Here is an 18,584-nt window from a genome sequence, read left to right as displayed (position 1 = left end):
TGCAATCCTTTTGCTGGGCCGACGGCTGTATCCAAGTGGTCTCCTTTGGAGAGTCCTTGACCATTCTCCCTACCTAAGATTTTATGAAACGCCCTTCGTCTGACCCCTACTACACGGGCATCGTATGCCCTTACTCCCACATAAGCACTTACCAGACGATGTTGTCCTTCCTTACCTGTCTCCATCTCCAGCTGACAACATTCTTGAAAGTGGGGTTTGCATGTTGGAAATCTACGGTTTGTGCCTCTTCAACACCTGTTCTCTCTTTTGCTAATAGCAGCTCAATGTTCCCATAGAAAGATCTCACTTTCTCTACTGTCAGTCCATGAGCTTCAAATGATCCCACTCCACCGCTCAGGGGTGGATGGGGGGATCCAGACCCTGTGAGAGGATGTGTACCTCATTCTCATGGCTGCAGAGATGGGGTCCAGGATGGGCCCACTGACAGACAGAGGGAGCGGTGAGATTTCTGCTGTGACTTAGGAATGCGAAACTCTCTTTTGCTGGAATTGGTTGCCTGAAGGATGGACAACTGGGGCTTCTCACCAGCGTGCCCTTCTTCCTTCTACATGGGGAGAGCCCACCAGAACGTTGAGTGGAGGAGGAAAGGCAGAGCCATAGCATTAAGCAAGATCGAATCTAAACGAGGGTGTGGGATCCCCCTCCCAGGGCTCCTTTCACGACAGCTCAGTTCCTGCACGTGGTTTACACATTCACTGGTGGGGCACTGGCAGGAATGAATTGAGAGAAAATCAAACAAAGACTGAGTCTTGCTTGGGGAAGTCTACGCATATCTTTGATGCCCAATGGCTTCCGCGTTACTATTTACCTTGCTCAGTTGCTAAACTGATGAAAATGAGGGGTTGGCTGAGAGGCGTGTGTATATACCTTTATAACACATTTGGGACAGGAGGGTCTGTGCCTTTTCACAAAAGTCTCCGTCATTTTGATGTTGTCAGTACAAGTGAGATGCATACTGTTTGAGATCAGGGGCTTCGGAGATAAAGCATCTGGCAGCTGGCTCTGTATGTTTCAGATGCAGAATCTTAGGCAATGGACTGAACCTCTCTGAGCCTCAGTTTCTTCATACATAAAATGGGAATAACAGTAGTCTCATGGTGCCGTTGCGAGAATGCACAAGACAGCACCGGTGAAAGGCGTGGCACGGGGCCTGGCATACCATACAGTCGGGGCGGGGGGTGAAAGAAAGCTCACGTCTTTTTCAAAATAAACATTTTATTTAAAAATATATTTATATATTTTTTTAAAAGAACACATGCCAACTTTGGTACTTTAGCCATTGCTTCTTTTCCTGGTAATCCACCTTTCTTTCTGGTAATGGATAGTTGAGCAAGGGAGACAGACGTGAACACAACACACAGCTCCCCCCAGAAAACATATGCCGGCTTTTCTGATTTCCTTGCAAAGTATGTCTTTGGGTTTCTCCATCAAAGGGCTTCAAGCACCCTTTTTCCTCACTGTAGGCCCTCTGGAGGGGAACTCTAGGGAGCAGGGTGCTTTCTCTTCCTTTGGAAAACACTAGAATAGCATCCAAGTTCCCCATCATTATACTCCCTCTTTCCATAAACACTTTGGAGCTGTTAAACCATTCGTAGAGGAAACTCGGGTGACCAGTGTCCATGATGGGAGCTGGTGATTAAAGAAGCATGAGATGTTCAGGAGTTTGTTGGTCCTAATCCACTGGGGAAATCACCAGATCCTAGAAGCAGAATCATTACTTCTATGTTGTTGACCCTAGTGAGTCCTCTTACAATTTCCCTGGTAGAGGGTAGAGAAATTCTTCCCAGGTCTTTCCCTGTCTTGAAATCGTCTTCTTGTGCATCGTCTCAAGCTAGCCAGGAGTCCTCCGGAAATGTGGATTCTAGAATCAAAGTCAGCTTCCCTAACACAACCTGAACAGTTCCCGGAACTATAGGACCATCTGGATTTATAGGAGATTTGTAGGAGAACTACAAGAGAATGAAGACCCCCAGACTCTTTTTATTCTGAGTTGACTCATTCCTGACAGCAAACGGTGTGCCCGCCTTTGTGGGCTTCCCACTGGGAGGAATAAAGGGGGGGGGGCTGATTGCTCTTCTCCTAAGGGGCCTGGCTTACAGTGGGCACCCCTACCCCACCCCAAATGTCCCTTTTGCAGAGAGAGCTTGTAAAGTCAAAGACAGGGACCAGAAAAATGAAGACTACATCCTCCACACCTTTTTTTTTTTTTTTTTTTTTTTTAAATCATAGCAAAGGGTTTCTGATTTGAGGACTGGGAGATTCCAAGTGCTCTTGCTTGTAGGAACCACAGCTCAAGTCCCAGAACCTGAACCGTGGGTACACCTCGTCCGATTAGTGGTGGACATCTGGGAATCGGTGTGCTCGCCGCAGACCAGACGTCAAGGAATGGCCCACGGGGTGAGTTGACTTGATGTGGGAGTTTCAGCCAGGTCTGTGTGTGTTTCTGAAGAGTTGGTGGAGTTTAAACGGATCTTGAAAAGGACTGTCTTAAATCATCGGGAAAGGGTTTTGTTTGTTTGTTTGTTTGTTTTTCCAGATCAGAAAGAAATGTCTTTGAATGGCAAAGGCCACCAGTGCAGAGACCCGTGACTATTCAGACGGAGACTCTCTTGGCTTCCCTCTTTCTTTTCCTCCCTCTTTTGCTCCTTCTCTCTCTCCCTTCCTTCCTTCTTCCTTCCTTCCTTTCTTCCTCCCCTCCCTTCTGTCCTCTCCCCCTCCCTCTCCTCCTTAAAACAGAACGCGTGCCGTCTCAATGATATTGTTAGAAGCAGGGCTACTACGAATGACCGCTCGCTTAAGGAGAGCATGTGCACAGATGCATTTTCTGCCTCTGCTGAGTAAGCGCGAACCCACGCGGCCGCAGCGACATTGGGGTTGGCTGCGAACTCTGTGGGGCCTGCGTCACCACGGGAGTCCCAGAAATCTGGAGAAAACCACATGCGGCTCCTTGCAGCTCTGAGAGTGTGAAGAAGCTGGAACGTGGCCACCTTCAGTCGTCTCCGCGCATCCCCCTAGTCACGCCCCACTGGTCTCCAGAAAAGAGGACGCACTCAACGGTTTAAAAAGTACTTAAAATAAAAACTCCCGCTAGCAGATAGATGACTTAGCGTGGTCTGATTCACTCGGTGCAGCCGACTTCTCTGAGTTTCTTCCAGGTATCCGTAGTTTTATACCGTTAAGTGCCGCATCTGACAGATGGGGAGAGAGAGAGGGAATCGGTGTGCGGGGCCTGTGGGAGGGGGCTGAGACCAGGAATCCAGGGGTCTGCTCTGTGATGCGTGTGCAGTGCTGGTAACATCCTACAGGCGTCTCCAGACAAGTGCGCCATCTTAACAAAGCACAGCGGCCTCCCAACCAAGGCCAGTCCTTCTGCTGGAAATAGCCCGAGTAGGGGACCCTGCGAGTTTGTTTTCCAAAGGCGGCAAGGGCGCAAAAATAACATAAAGTCGTACAACATGGCACATGATAAAGGTACTGACTGGCAAGCTTCGTCCAGATCCTAATAAAATGTCAACATCTTTGGGACCAACAAAAGTGAGGAATGTGTTAGTAAGAGTTTTCTCCTTCCCAGGAAAGACGGGTAATGCTTCCCTCTCAGCTCCTGGTTCTGATGACTGACATAAGAGAAAATGGAGAGAAAAAAAAGAAAAAAGTACAGTGTGGATCTCTCAAAGCAGGGTGCTGATCAAGGAATGTCAGAACGGTCTTCGTGTCCCTCTGATGCTTTCCTACAAGAGACGGTGTTCACCGTTCCCGGCAGCTAAGGGTGAAGCTGTTGTGTCTCTTCACGTCCATAGTCCTTGTCAAGATGAGCATGGCCATGGTGAGCAAGTGGCCGTGAGTCACGGGGCTCGAGCTGTCAGTCATACACAGAGAGGCAATGTGGGGTCTGTTGATGAATCAGGAACTCATAGTAAGAAAGGCCAAGTATCATTTCACATCAAGCTGGGGCTTAAGGGCTTTGGGTAGAGAATGCTCTGTAACACTGTGTACATGTAACATCGTGTAGAGACACAGACACATGGCATGGATACAGACACGCATATGTCTACACACATATGCACCCCTACCCCCCACCTTAGATCTGCCAGCATTTCAGAGTAGCGGTCCCCCAAAACACTCTGTGTTCACACATGTTTACAAGCTAACAATGGAATGACTTCTAAAATCTTTGGTTTATCAAAAAGAGAACTTCTAGAATCACAATGTTTTTGGTTATCTTCTCCGTAAGTGCACAGTGAATATTTCTTTTTTTTTCTTTTCTTTTCTTTCTTTTTTTTTTTTTTTTTACAAAAGAAGAAAACAGTGCCTTAAGTGATTTAAATTAAACAACACAACAACAAACCAACCAACCAACCAGCAATAGCTACTCTCTACGGCATGCACTAACGAAACGGTGGAGCCACAGTGAACGTGAGAGAGACCGTCCTGCCCTTCGAGTGTTTCGACTTCCCGCAAAAGCACGAGGTAATGAGGGAGGCGCGGGAGACCATTATTTTTCTTCTTTCCCTCCTTTTTCCATGTGCAACTGTGTTTCTTTTCACCGGCCCAGACCTGCCATCCTCTCTCCTCGCAAATATCATTCAGATCTATCTTTACAACGTAGTGATTTCCAATTTCCCCCAAACCACCCAAATCACTGATTGCTATATAAAATGAGAGCGGAACAAGGTTTGGGGGTGATGGGCCATGTCGCCAGTTTGTTTGTATTTTTCCCCCTCCAAGGACATTCTTTTGCCCCCCCCCCCCAGCAAATGATGCTATATGGAAAATGTGTTCTCTGGGAGAACCTGGAGTTTGGTCTTTTCAAAATATGGCTTTATTAGGAATGTGGCAGCTTTTGAGAGCTAAGGAGTCCTCTTGATGTTGGGGCAGAAAAAAACGTTTCAAAAGAGGAGCAAGAAAAGATTGGTATTTTGAAAGAAAAGTGGGAGAAAGAAAAATGGAGGTGGACCCCCAAGTCCCTTCCCCCCAAAATAGCTGGACCCCCATAAATCATCAACCTGTTGTAGGAACCCCTGGTATTTATTCTCATGACATATGAAACAAGGGTTTCTAGCACTGTCTGAATGATCCCTGGTACGGCTTCCTGAAGCTAGAGATAGCCTTCCCAACTACTCACGGGGTCACCTCCAGTCCTTGAAACTAAAGGGGGTTGTGTTGGGGAACCTTCCATGGCAAGAGGTTTGGGGTTTTGTTTGCTTTAAGGTTCTCAGCTGTTTCATGGTGTTTATGACCATGGAGACAGCAGGAGTGACCTGGTGACTGGTTGACCAAGAGGGAAATTCTCAGTGGGGTTCTGTGGACCAAATGTGGGTTCTTTAGCTGTGACCAAATAGTCCCGGGTTCCTGGACTGGAACCACCTCAAGAGGGTAGCTTTGAGGCCGAGTTGATTCTCTTTCCCTGGGAATGGATGGGTTCTGTCCCTCTCTCCTACCTCGAGAACCTAAGAGGGGCCTGATTTCTGTTTAAAGACAGGGAGGGAGGCTGGGAAGCAGCCTCCACCATGGGTCTACTCTCCAGAAACACCGATGGTTAAGCTACAGTCCCTGTACCCCAGAAGAGCCCCACTTCCATTCCGCACTGTGTCTAATAAACCCATGAGAGAGGCTTCCATGATGTGAGACTATGCCCGGACAATGTCCGAGAAAAATCATGGGCTACAAAAATATTGGTATTCGAAAAGGCAGTGAATTTTTTTTTTTTTTTTTTTGGCATTTCTGATCTGAGAAAGCACATCTCTGAATGCATTGCTGAAATCATTGAGAGTAACTGACTGCGATTTGCTCTCGTTGCTGGTCACAGACATCTCCACTGTTTCTTTGCAATTCCCTCCTCCTCTTTTTGGACGATAGGAGTGCATTGGGGATTGTGTGTTTTCCCCCCCGTGAAATCCCCACTGGCCTCCCTTAGCGCCTCTGCCCAGGCAGTCTACCACTGCTGTAAGTGGAGGTCCATGGGGGAATTCAGATTGAGATCCGTGACATCCAGGAAATCAATGTTGAAGATGCTGGGGCCGCCCGTGCCGAGGGAGCTAAAGCTTGGCGTGGAGCTTGGTGGCGTGAGGTCCAGCCACTCCATGGTCTCCCAAGGAGACTCGGTGAAGCTTAGCTGTAGCCCACTGCTGTCCACGGAGGAGGGGGAGAACTGAGTCTGCATTGGGGACAGGGGGCCTGGCAAGATCTCATGGGTGCTGAACAGGTCTTCCGCAGCCTTCCCAGAGAATCCATCCATTATCCCATCGAAAGGAGGCTCTTCACTCCCGATTTTCAGCAGGGCAACATCGCCCACCTTCCCTAAGGGGCTCTGGGAGTTTAGTAAGACTTCAAGGTGCTCATCGCTGTCGGCGCCGTAGTGATCGAAGGAGAGGTGGCCCCCCGAAGAGGAGGGTTTGGGCAGGGCAGCTGGGGAGCTTCGGGAAGACCCAGGTATCTTGGGGACTTTTTGAAGACACGAATGATCATCTCTAGCATCAGCTGGCATTTCTGTTGGCAAAACACGATGGGAACTGTTAAATCCATTTCAGGTTCCGCCATAGGGATCTTCGGGAGGAAGGAGTCATGCTTAGACACGAGACGGACATGTGTCTCCGGCTGTCATCCAGTCTCATCCCTAAAGAGCCCTATCTGTGTCCAGTTCTCCCTGGTCTCTCTCCAAGCCCTTTTTTCTGGAACTTCCACTCTGATCCAGCAACCTCGCAAAGCAGGTGCCTTCACCCGCTCCTTCACTGACATCTGGCTGTCCCCCGAGGACACTGCATCCTCCTCACACCCACAGGTGGGGCTCATTGACTTCAGAGCCAGAAGAGGAGTCAGTCACTGGGTGCCATGCCATGTCACTTTCCGATTGTCGGCCTGCCTCCTCCTCATGGCTCCTCAGTGGTTCTGAGGGTCACTCGGCTCTCCCTGCTCAACCCGCGTCTCCCGGTCTCTCTCCTGCATCCAATGAAAACAACTCCCCAGTTCCCTGCCTTTCCTGCTTCAGCTCTTGTCCTTCCTATGACTTCAGCATCCTAGGAAGTGACTTGACTGTCCACTGGCCTCTAGTGCCTTGACATCCTACCCCCCCCCAACTCAATGGGTTCCTCCATTCCCACTCTGTTGTACACCCTGGACTCTGTCATCCCCAAATACTACATCCCCCTGAAAGCTTAATCTCAGGCACGATCTCTCGCTCTCTGTCCTTCTCTCCCATCCCTCTAGTTCATATATGAAGCACCCCACGGCAGCAGTTTCTTATCCACCTGGGGCCACTCCAACCTACTGACTCTACTTCGTTCTCCAGCCATCAGTCCCCCTGGCTCTGCTCCATCATTATAGCTGCTGTCTTATAAATATTCTCTATCCCCTGGCTCTTTTCTCCTTGTACCATACTCCCTTGGCAAAACCCCACACCTAGGGACACCTGGGTGGCTCATATGGTTAAGCTTCTGCCTTCAGCTCAGGTCATGTTCTCAGGGTCCTAGAACTGAGTCCCGCATTGGGCTCCCTGCTCAGCAAGGAGCCTACTTCTCCCTCTCCATCTGCCTCTCTCCCTGCTCACATTCCTTCCCCCTCCTCCAAATAAGTAAAATCTTAAAAAGAAAAAAACCCACACCTGGATAAATCTTAGTTCCAAAAGAAACATGACACAATGGAGCTGACTGGTCTCACTTTAAATGTATGACAACAGACCTACCAATTGCACTTAATATAACCTAGCGTCCTGTGTTTCTCCAGAAAATTCATCTGTGATTGATTTATAACTGTCCTCAAATGATGTTTCTGTCCTCAAATCTCCTATGCTCCCCTCCAGTGCCCTTACCTTTACTGACCTGACCATATAATTCATTAAAAATAGAAAGGTGTCTTGGGGCATCTGGGTGGCTCAGTCAGTTGGGAGTCCCACTCTTGGTTTCAGCTCAGGTCCTGATCTCAGGGTTGTGAGATGGGGCCCGTGTCGGGCTCTGCCTTCCGCAAGGAGTCTGCTTATCCCTCTCCCTACCCCTCTGTTCCTCTCCCTGCTCACTCTCTTATTTAAAAAAAAAAAAAATACATATAAGGATGTCTGATATCACCCTCTCCTCTTATCCATATAAAAATACATCAGCCCATCTTTTCCTTCTTCCTCTTGCTACGAGGGAGGAACTGCCAGTTTACTTGCCTGCTGTGCGTTCTGCCTTCCCTGACTCACAGGCTCCACAAAGGTTGGACTTGGTCGGAGCAGTACTGAGCCCCGGACAATGCCAGGCCCTGCCTTCTCCAAATTTTCAAGGTTGTTATTGAGAGGCTCAGACCTGAGGTTTTTGTTTTTTTGTTTGTTTTGGTTTTTTTTCCCCCATCTACATGTTCTCCTTACACGACCTTATTCATCTATGTGGTTTCAGATTCTGGGCACATACCATGTAATTTTGAAAAAATAAATGAATGACTAAAAAGGAGGCAAAAACAACATGTCGATCTTTATCTTTTCTTTTCTTTTTTTTTCTTTTATGGTCACAAGCTGGAAGGACATCTAAGCATGAACGGACCATCCAGCAGGAGGTCAGGAATTGAATTTCATTTTGAGTAGGTAGCACAAAACTTGCTTTGTCTGTTCTCCTCTTATTATTATTATTAAGAGGATAGGGAGATTGGGATTAGAAAGGCAAAGAGAAATGGAACAGCAAGGGAAAAAAAACTTGGGCAAATAGACCACAATGAGGATGCAAACTGGTAACATGATTGGTGGCCCAGCTCGGAGGACAGAGGGACAAGGTCAGGGAGGAATCCCCCACTGGGTCTTCTTTCATCTGCTCCAATGTGGACGGCGAGCTCACATGAAGTGACACTTGACCCCCTCTTGGTTTTGGGGTCTGACTTCCAGCAAGCACCTGACGTTGGTCCTAAGGTTCACTCCCCAGAGCACGAGCAGGTGCCGACCCTCCCCAAGGGCAAGACACAGGCGGTCTTACCTCCACTTTCAATGAGGACGTCCAGGAGCTCATCCATCTGCTGGCTCCGAGTCATTTGCTGTTGCCAATTAAGCAGAGGGGAACAGAGAAGTGAGAAGGTTGGCCCCCTCTTCCGCGGGAGTGCGTCAGAAGCAGCACGACGGACTTTGTGAGCTAGGTTTGGTTAAGGTGGGTTTTCCCCCTTAATTCTGATAAAACACAACATAGAATCTACCATCTTCATCATCTTTAAGCACACAGTGTGGTGACATGAAGTACGCTACGTTCACATCCTGTGACCGTTCCTACCATCTGTCTCCAGGACTTTCTCATCTTCCCCAATGGCAATGCTGTCCCCACGAAACGTGAGCTCCCAGCCCCTGGCGATTACCATTCTGCTTTCTGTTCCCATGAATCGGGCGACTCTAGAGACCTTGGAGAAGTGGGGTCACTCAGTGTATTTCCTCTTATTACTGGTTTACTTCACTCTGTAATATCCCCCTGTGCCCCCATGTGTCAGAATCGCTTTCCTTGTTAAGACTGACTCGTATTGGGGGCGCCTGGGTGGCCCAGTGGGTTAAGCGTCTGCCTTCAGTTCAGGTCCTGATCCTGAGGTCCCAGGATCAAGCCCCTAGTTGGGGCTCCCCTCTTAGCAGAGAGTCTGCTTCTCCCTCTGCCCCTCTTCCCACTTGTGCCCTCTCTCTCTCTCTCTCACACATAATAAAATATTTTTAAAAAGACTGGGTAGGATTAATTGGATGTATTCACCACATTTGGGCTAGCCATTCATCTACGGAGGCCCCCCAGGTTGCTCCCGCAGTTTGGGAATAATGCCGCCGTGAACAGGACTTGAACTTGCTGACCGCGCGATTAAAGCCCAGTGTTCATCTCAGATGGGGAAACTCCGGGAGGAAACAATCCAGCACAGGAGAAGGGGAGAAGGCAGAGTGCGCCCCAGGAGAGCCCTTCAGAGTGAGCTTGGCGGGGAGGCTTCCACCCCAAGAACAAGGTTGCTTCTGCTGCTTCTTTTTTTTTTTTTTTTTTTAAGATTTTGTTTATTTATTTGACTGAGAGCGAGAGAGCCCACAGTCTTCTCTGCCTGCCTCACACACCTGCTATGCACACCCGGCACCTTTCTGCAGTGGCCCATTCTCACCGAGGGGCCCCCAGACACACACAGTGTCGCCATCTACGAACTACATGGAGGTGAATAATGAAAAACAAGATCCGTTTAGGCAACCTGTTTCCCTCCAGAAAACAAATCTTCCCAAGTTACCTGCTTGACGGCATCTTCATAGGACGGAGGCTGGGTTATCTCTGGAACGGTTGAAGTGGACTTGGAAAACGTTGGAGATGGAATGGAGAACTTTGGCCCCGTCTTCTCAGAAGAAGAGTGTAAACCAGCCATCTGTGGAGGTACAGTGCAGAGAAAGAGAGTCAACTCGTGGGGTCACAGACGGTACGGCTTCTGTTTTATAAACTCCAGGCTCGAACCTGGAACAACTGATTGGAGGGGGAACAAAAGAGAGCTAGGGTTTAGAAAACAACCTCGATATACTGACAATGGTACACATCATGGGTCTTCTACTGACAAAGGCACATAGCATGGGCGCGTTGTGGGCATACCCAGAGGCATGTTAGGATGGGAAACTTACAGACTCCTTTCCCCCTCCAGGATGAACCCTCTTCGGTTAGGAGAAAAGCCAATAAAGTAAGACTCCAGTCCGATAGGAAGAAGTCCATCACCCCGGGAATTCCCAGAGTACTTACCCCACGCCAGAGCATTTCACTCCTAACCAAGTGCATTTGCAGAGAGGGGGAGCCGTTGCCGGGCTATGTCTTCAGGAACCAGCCTCGTGTATGGTGAGTGCTTTATGAAGTGCCCGGGCCCTTTTAGGGCACCCACCCGTGATTTCCACCTGCTGCGATGTACTACGACCTCCTCCTTTTTCCACCGAGAGTCTGCACTGTGACTCGAACTTCCTGCACCTTTCTCTACCTTTCCACATCTCCGCATACCTTCCTCTTTCCCGCGCATTATTTTCCCACATGCCTCTATTCCGATCTTCGACTCCACGGAAACTGGTGCGTTTGCCGTGTCATTTTCACAAACAGACCACATTCATGTTCATCCTTGAGATTCCCAGGATGACCCCCACCAACGGCTCCTCGGAACACCCTAACTTCCACTGGTACATCCATGTCAATCTGTTTCCAGTGAATTTGTTTTTACCTAAGATGTCATTTATTTCTGCCTTTGGACCCCCTCATTTGGAGGACAAGACCACAGAAGAGGGAAAGAGGCAGAGTTTAAACCCTTCTCCAGGTGCCTACCTTTTGCTGGACCCCTGGGCTTTTGGGACGAGGGGTGCCCCCAGCACCATGACTGCTGTCTGCCTGGGCTCCAGAGAAAGAGGGGGGTGGAGGCTGGAGGGCTGGGGAGAGAAGCTCGCAGGCTGGCTCTCGTGCGCCCCTGAGTTCTGGAAGGAAGAAACAGCCAATGAGGCGGCCTCTGCTAACACACTTGAGAGCTTTTGCTGAGACTCCTGGCCCCTTCCCTGGTATCTTATGTTTTCAACTCTCCCTAGATACCATGACCAGTCTCCAATCTGGATTCGTATGCATCACCCATTGTTTAAAAGCCTTCCATGGCTCCCGTGCAACCACAGCATAGGGTCTGCACCTGTAACCAGTGTTCTAGATGCTCCAGGCTGGGTACCATTTCCTTTAAGAGCGTGAATTCTATTCATCCCTCCCCAAACCTCCCTCTGCATGCCTTGCACATTGGACCTCCCTATCTTTTCCTGCATGGAATGTTCTTTTCCCGACTCCTGTTTGTTAACACTGCCCTTCTCACTGAGTCCCACCCCTCTGCAAAACCTTCCTGCCCTCCCCCCCTCCAAAAGACCTTCCTGGACCTTCCTAGCCCTTCATGACCCATGTGCTTCCCCCACCTTCCCCAACTCTTCGTGCCGCATATGACGCCAGAAGCATCCATCAGGCATGTTACTCTATATCGCTCTTTATCCTTTTAACTTGGAATTGTTCATGTCCCCAAGGAGTGCTCTGTAAGCTGTGAACCACTGCACAAATGCTAGTTCTTCATGTTTCTACCCACATCGTTGGGATGGTCTTAGGGTCCCGAGCTGTGTTTCCAGAACTATTTTTACCTTTGTTGCCTAGGACACCGGGATGATGATGAAGTAAGCTTCATCAACAGGGATGATAACCCTTGGGATGTCCCAGTCCCCTCCCAGGGTGCCCACTCAGAAGCGGGCGTCATTCACTTGAATGTGCTGTCCGAGGCTGTAGAAAACAGATTCCCCTTGTCCAAGGCCGTAGGCCAGAGAACATTCAGTGGGAAAAGGGCACGCCCTTTAGCATCAGAAAACCCTGGGTTCCTGTGACCCTGGGCTCCTGGGTTAACCTCCTCGAGCTTCTCTTTCTTCCGTGGTTAAGTCAAGAATAGAGAACTGGAGCTCATAGCGTTGTGACAATTAAGGAGAGTACTCAGAGGCAGGCCTCTCCATACTGGTCACCTGGCAGGATCCAATCCTGTGGATTTTCTTCCCATTTCCTTCCTCATGAGGTAGATTTGAGAACTTGTGATGACAAAATTTTCTTTCTCAGAGAGCCTTAGGTAGACTTTCCTAATGATTTTTTAGCTTCGAGGACAAGGGAAGTCTCTGATGCTCCCCTGGGTCGAGTCTTTGTACTAGTTGCTCCTGTAAGCCATCCCTACAAAGCCTCTCATTCAGCTCCAGCCACAGTGGCCTGAACACCCACCTGGTCCCTGAACACCCACCCACGACTCCCACCACAGGGCCTTTGCCCTTGTTGTCTTTCCGTTGCCTGCAATGCCTTCCCCCCAAATATTCACCAGGCGCTCTCCCTCACTGCCTCCAAAGATTGGCTCAAATGGCCCCAGACCTTTGACTTAACGTCGCAAATCTGAAATGCTCCATCACCACCCCTCCCTGCCTTTTCTCCATAACATCTATCATCCTCTAGAGGCGCCTGGGTGGCTCAGTGGGTTAAGCATCTGCCTTTGGCTCAGGTCATGATCCTGGGGCCCTGAGGTCCTGGGATCAAGCCCCACATGGGGCTCTCTGCTCTGTGGGGATCCTGCTTCTTCCTCTCCCCCCTGCTCATGCTTTCTCTCTCTCTAAAAAATAAAAATCTTAAAAAAAAAAAAAAAGATCTACCATCTTCTAATACATTATACATTTTACATGTTTATTTTATTTACTGTCTATCTTCCCATGAGAAGAGGGACTTTTGTTTGGTTAGTGCCTGGCACATTGTAGGTGCTTGGTAAATATTTGCACTCAGCACACCACTAATGGAGATAATAGTAACTTTCCGTTGGCGCTCTTGATAGCCTGGTTTGGCCTATGGTAAGGCTTTACCCCGAGGAGTCCCAACAACAGGGGATGGCAATCTGGCCCACTGCCTGTTTTTATAAATAAAGTTTTATTGGAGCCCAGCCACGTGCATTCCTTTACAAGTTACAGTTGTCTATTCATGATACAAGGGTCCTACTGAGTTGCCAGACTCAGGCACCCAGGGCCCACAAAGGCAACACGTTCATTTTCTAGCCCTTTACAAGACAATTTTGCCAACCTCCACCTGGGAGAAGAGAGTCCCGTCTACTGCCAAGACCAGAGGCTGCTTTGGGCTTCTGGTAAACCCTGCCCATTAAAACTCCCAATGTCAGCTCTTCATCCTTTGCCAGGCCACCCCCCCGCCCCCGCAGGAAGCTGGGTGCTGGCTGGGGAGGGGGGGCCTGGGGGCGGGAGCTCTTACCTGTGCAGCGCACACCTGGCTGACAGGTGAGGAGATCCTGTGCCCTTCCCCCGGGGCGCCCGAGGAGGAGGGCAGGAAGTAATGGTTGTTGGGTGACGGGGGCAAACTGATGTGCTGCGGGCTTTTGACAGCGCCCAGCGGCGAGTGCTGCGGGGAGCACTGGGGGCTCAGGAAGGTGGAAGGCAGCGCGTCGCTGTGGCCCGAGGCCTCGGCGCAGGGAGCAGGCCCCAGGGGCCGGCGCCCGGCCGCTTCGCCCGCCTGCACTTGGCCCTCGGCCCCCTGGCCTTGCCTCTTCCCGGGTCTCTGCTGCGGCGCGAAGGGGCAGCTGGGCACGGCGTCCTCCTGCTTGATGGGGACGGCCAGGAAGGGCGGCGGCTTCTCGGGGCCGCCGGCCCTCTTGTGCTTCTGCAGCTGCATCCGGAGCTCCTCCACGTGGCGCTGCTCCTGCTGCAGCTTCCAGGTGAGCTCGTTGATGACCTTCTGCTTCTCCACCAGCATCTTGTCCTTCTCCGAGTCCCGCCCGTCCGGCTCGGGCGCCAGCGAGCCCCCGCCCAGGCCGCCCAGCAGGCTCTCCTCGGCGCACGCGTGCACCGGCGACGGGTGCAGGCAGAGGGACGGGGACGCGTCGTTGAAGGTGTCGGGCAGGGACCCCGCTCCCGACAGGTCGGACGAGGCGGGCGAGATCGGTGGGCTGGAGCTGGTGCTGCCGAAGTGATAGAAGCCGTTGGACAGGGCGCCGGCGGACGGGGACGACTGGTAGCCGGGCAGCGCGCCGCTGGGCGTCACGGGAAAGGTGACGGTCGTGATGTCCCCGAAGTTGGCCACGGGGTTTCCCGCACAGTCCTGGAAGGGCCTCAGCCGGTCCATGAGGGCCGTCTTGGTGCCTGACACGGGCAGACCCCGGATTCGGAGCTGCTGTCTCAATTCCGAGACCTACAGAAACCAGGGCGCGGTTAGTGGCTGTTCAAGGACAATCTTAAAAAATATTGTTACATTTGCTCTAAAACATCACCGGTGGAACTGCACAACGTCCGCTTTTCTATCACTCGCTTACAATTCCCTCCCCTCCCCTGGCGCTCGATAGGGTTTTGCACCATGCTTTTCTGTGCGGTGCTTCCCCTGCACGATCCCGGAATCCTACAAAGGGACAGCCCACTTGAAACCACATGAACATAGAGGTCGCCTACCCTACCGGCTTCCAACCCCCACTCTGGTCCTCGCCCCATTCTGTAGATGAGAAGACTGATGTCTGCCGGGGTTTAGCCATCAGCTGGCAACCAATCATCCCAAAGCACACTGGGTCTTCTGCTCTGAGGCCACTGCTCACCCTCCCAGGCTCTCTCTGTCCTCTGTTCTCCAACTTGAGCAGGTGCAGGAAACGGGCCATGTGCATTTTTAACAGGTTCCCAGGGAATGTTGGTGCCACTGGTCCCGGGACCCAGTTTTGAGAACCATGGTTCTACATTAACACTTAGGTCCTGTTTTTTGTTTGTTTGAAGATTTATTTGAGAGAGCGAGCGAGCTAGGCTGAACCGGGGGAGGTGCAGAGAGAGGAAGAGAGAGAGAATTTTAGGCAGATTCTCCCAATGAGCATGGAGTGGGACACAGAGCTTGATCCTAGATCATGACCTGAGCTAAAACCAAGAGTCAGAGACTCAACCGACTGAGCCACCCAGGCACCCTACTTTACGTCCTAGTTTTAATAACGGGCTAGATGATAGTCATAGACTGAGAAAGAATGTAATGCAGGGAGTCCCTCAGTTCAAATCCTGACCTTGCCTCTTTCCAGTGCAGAGACCGCTCTGTGCCTCGGTTCCCCTTCTGTAAAATGGAGACGGTATACCGACCTGATATGTTTTTGTGAGGCCTGAAACAGCTTAACAGTTGTAAAGTGCTTGGAATAGTGTCTCGCAAATGGTTAGTGGGGTGTAAGCGTTTGCCATTATGATGTTGATTCACGTGTGATAATTTCATCCCTGCATTTTTTATAATATTCATAAATGATGAGCTATAGCTATCTAAAAATAGCTGTACTATATTAAAACTAAATTAATGGTAGTGCCTATGAATGATGGAATACCAGAATCCATGTACTCTGATGTTACATACGAGAATGAATAATTGCTGATGGTATATTACTTTTTCTTGATTTTTAAAATTTATTTGGGAGAGAGAGAGAGAGGGAGCATGAGCAGGGGGAGGGACAAAGGGGGAAGGGGAAGCAGATTGCCCGCTGAGCAGGGAGCTGGATGCGGGACTTGATCCCAGGACCTTGAGATCATGACCTGAGTGGAAGTCAAACATTAACTGAGCCACCCAGGCGCCCCTGTTTATGGTATATTTTTAGGTGAAAAATAGCTTAAATTGCTTGATTCTATTTTCCTAAGAATTATATAAGTTTATATGTGTGTATATATTTAAATGTATGCTTGCAGATGAAAATATGTGGATAAAGATAGACTAAAATGTTAACAATGGTTCTCCTTATCTCTAACACCCTAAATAGGTCACAGAAGATATTACTTTTATAACTGAAACAGGAAACATTAAATATCCAAGTGTCAATAATTCCATAAAACAGCTAGAAGAATGTATAGGGAGACAGCCTTCTGATATTCTGTACGGAAGGCTCTTTTGAGCCCAAAAGCAAAGAAAGCTATCCTAAAAATAAGACAAAAATAAAAAATCCCTCTAAGTCAAAAACACCAAAAAGAAAATGCAAATGCAGATAGCAGTGTCAGACAGAAATAATCACAGGACAAGTAATAAAGTGTTAGTAAGCTCGATGTACCAAGGTTGCTTTAACAAACCCCCAATATAAACCAACACTTCAAAATGGATAATGGGTGTGGTCAACTTGCCACAAACAAAAGATGTATTTTTAAAAATTTATTTATTTGGGAGAGAGCAAGAGCAAGAGGGAGAGAGAGAGAGCCCAAGCAGGGGAGAGGAGCAGGGGGAGACAGAGAAGCAGGCTTCCCGCTGAGCAGGGATCCCTATATGGGACTCGATCCTAGGACCCCTGGGTCATGACCTGAGCCAAAGGCAGACACTTCACCAACTAAGACACCAGGAGCCCCTTTTATTGGCCATTAAAAAAAAAATGTATCTTTTGTGGGCACCTGGGTAACTCAGTCAGTAAAGCATCTGCCTTTGGCTCAGGTCATGATCCCAAGGTCCTGGGATCCAGTGCCGCACTGAGCTCCTTGCTCGGCAGGGGGGCCCGCTTCTTCCTCTCCCTCTGTTGCTCCCTCTGCTTGTACGCGCTCTCTCTGTCAAATAAATAAAATCTTTTTAAAAAGATTAAAAAAATAAAAAATGGCCAATAATGGACATGTACCAGCATTAGTAACCCAAATAAAACAATCATGGACATATTTTAGCACTAATGAAATTGACAAAGGAATTAAGAATACTTTGTGTTAGGGAAGTAGCAGCAAAAATAAGCCAATAAAAATGTTTTTTAAGAAAGTTCCTTAAGGGATGCCTGGGTGGCTCAGTGGGTTAAACCTCTGCTTTCGGCTCAGGTCATGATCTCAGGGTCCTGGGATCGAGCCCCGCATCGGGCTCTTTGCTCAGCAGGGAGCCTGGGTACCACACCCCCTGGCCCCCGCCGCCTGCCTCTCTACCTACTTGTGGTCTCTCTGTCAAATAAATAAATAAGATCTTTAAAAAAAAAAAAAGTTCCTTAATACCTTGCTATTTCAAGTGTGGTCCTTAGACCACCAGCTCCAAGGACATCTGGGAGCATGTTAGGAATGTGGACACTCGGGCCCCCTCCCCACAGCTACTGTATCAGAACCTGTATTTTACCCAGAGCCCCGGGTGATCCAGTGTGTATAGTCATGACAGATAAATGCCTCAGCCCACTGCTTCTGGCAAGTAGACCGGCATAGACGTTCAGGACAGAAATTTTTACAATATGTATTCTTTGGCAAGAACTTTAGTTTTTTTTTTTCTTCTTCTTCCTTTTTTTAAAGTAGGCTCTGTGTTCAATACAGGGGTCGAAACTCATGATCCTGAGATCAATACCTGAGGTCAAGAGTCAGACGCTCTACTGACTGAGCCATTCAGGTGCCCCTGGCAAGAACTTTAAAAAAAGTTAATATGTTTTGGTTCAGGAATTCTACTCCCAGGAATTTAGCCTGGAGCAGTAATCGGATACATTAAAACAAATTTATGTACAATTATATATATATATATATATATATATATATTTAAGATTTTATTTATTTATTTGACAGAGAGAGATCACAAGTAGGCAAAGAGGCAGAGAGAGTGGAGGAAGCAGGCTCCCTACTGAGCAGAGAGCCTGATGTGGGGCTCGATCCCAGGACCCTGGGATCATGACATGAGCTGAAGGCAGAGGCTTTAACCCACTAAGCCACCCAGGCGCCCCACAAATTATATTTTTAATAGCAAAATTGGAAACCAAGTTAAGTGTCTGACAGAGGACTGTTAACTAGGTGGTAGAATGATATGCTATGAAAAATAAAAATTCCAGGATGCCTGTGTGGTTCAGTTGTTTTAAGTGTCTGCCTTCAGCTCAGGTCATGATACTGGGGTCCTGGGATGGAGTCCCCCATCAGGCTCCCTGCTCAGCGGGGAGCCTGCTTCTCCCTCTGCCTGCCGCTCCCCCTGCTTGTGCTCAGTCTCTCTCTGACAAATAAGTAAATAAATGAATAAAGAAAAGCTTAAAAAAATAAAAATAAAAATTTCATTGAATATTGCAAATTATGAAAAATGCTTATGATATATTAAACAAAAAAGCATGCCAGAAATTCATGTTCACAGGATTATCCTAGAGCAATAATTTTTAAATTTTTTTCAACAATAATTGTCCAC

At 49.0% G+C, this 18,584-nt stretch overlaps 1 protein-coding gene across 1 annotated transcript in view; it reads right to left on the bottom strand.

Annotated features, from left to right (window-relative positions):
• Window positions 1–1,218: 1,218 nt before the first annotated feature.
• The window catches only part of MYOCD (myocardin), a 100,094-nt gene continuing 82,728 nt past the window's right edge, over window positions 1,219–18,584 (bottom strand). The window contains 6 exon segments of the mRNA XM_004760142.3: window positions 1,219–6,507; window positions 8,955–9,012; window positions 10,210–10,341; window positions 11,268–11,345; window positions 11,348–11,413; window positions 13,740–14,672. Of these exon segments, the coding sequence (XP_004760199.2) occupies window positions 5,954–6,507; window positions 8,955–9,012; window positions 10,210–10,341; window positions 11,268–11,345; window positions 11,348–11,413; window positions 13,740–14,672 (1,821 nt within the window). The 3' untranslated portion in view covers window positions 1,219–5,953.

This window comes from Mustela putorius, unplaced genomic scaffold, assembly GCF_011764305.1.
Source record: "Mustela putorius furo isolate JIRA1106 unplaced genomic scaffold, ASM1176430v1.1 tig00000695_pilon_pilon_pilon, whole genome shotgun sequence".
Classification (NCBI taxonomy): Eukaryota; Metazoa; Chordata; class Mammalia; order Carnivora; family Mustelidae; genus Mustela; species Mustela putorius.
The sequence above is the reverse complement of the archived record's forward strand: the minus strand, read 5'-3'. Positions and strand labels throughout refer to the sequence as shown.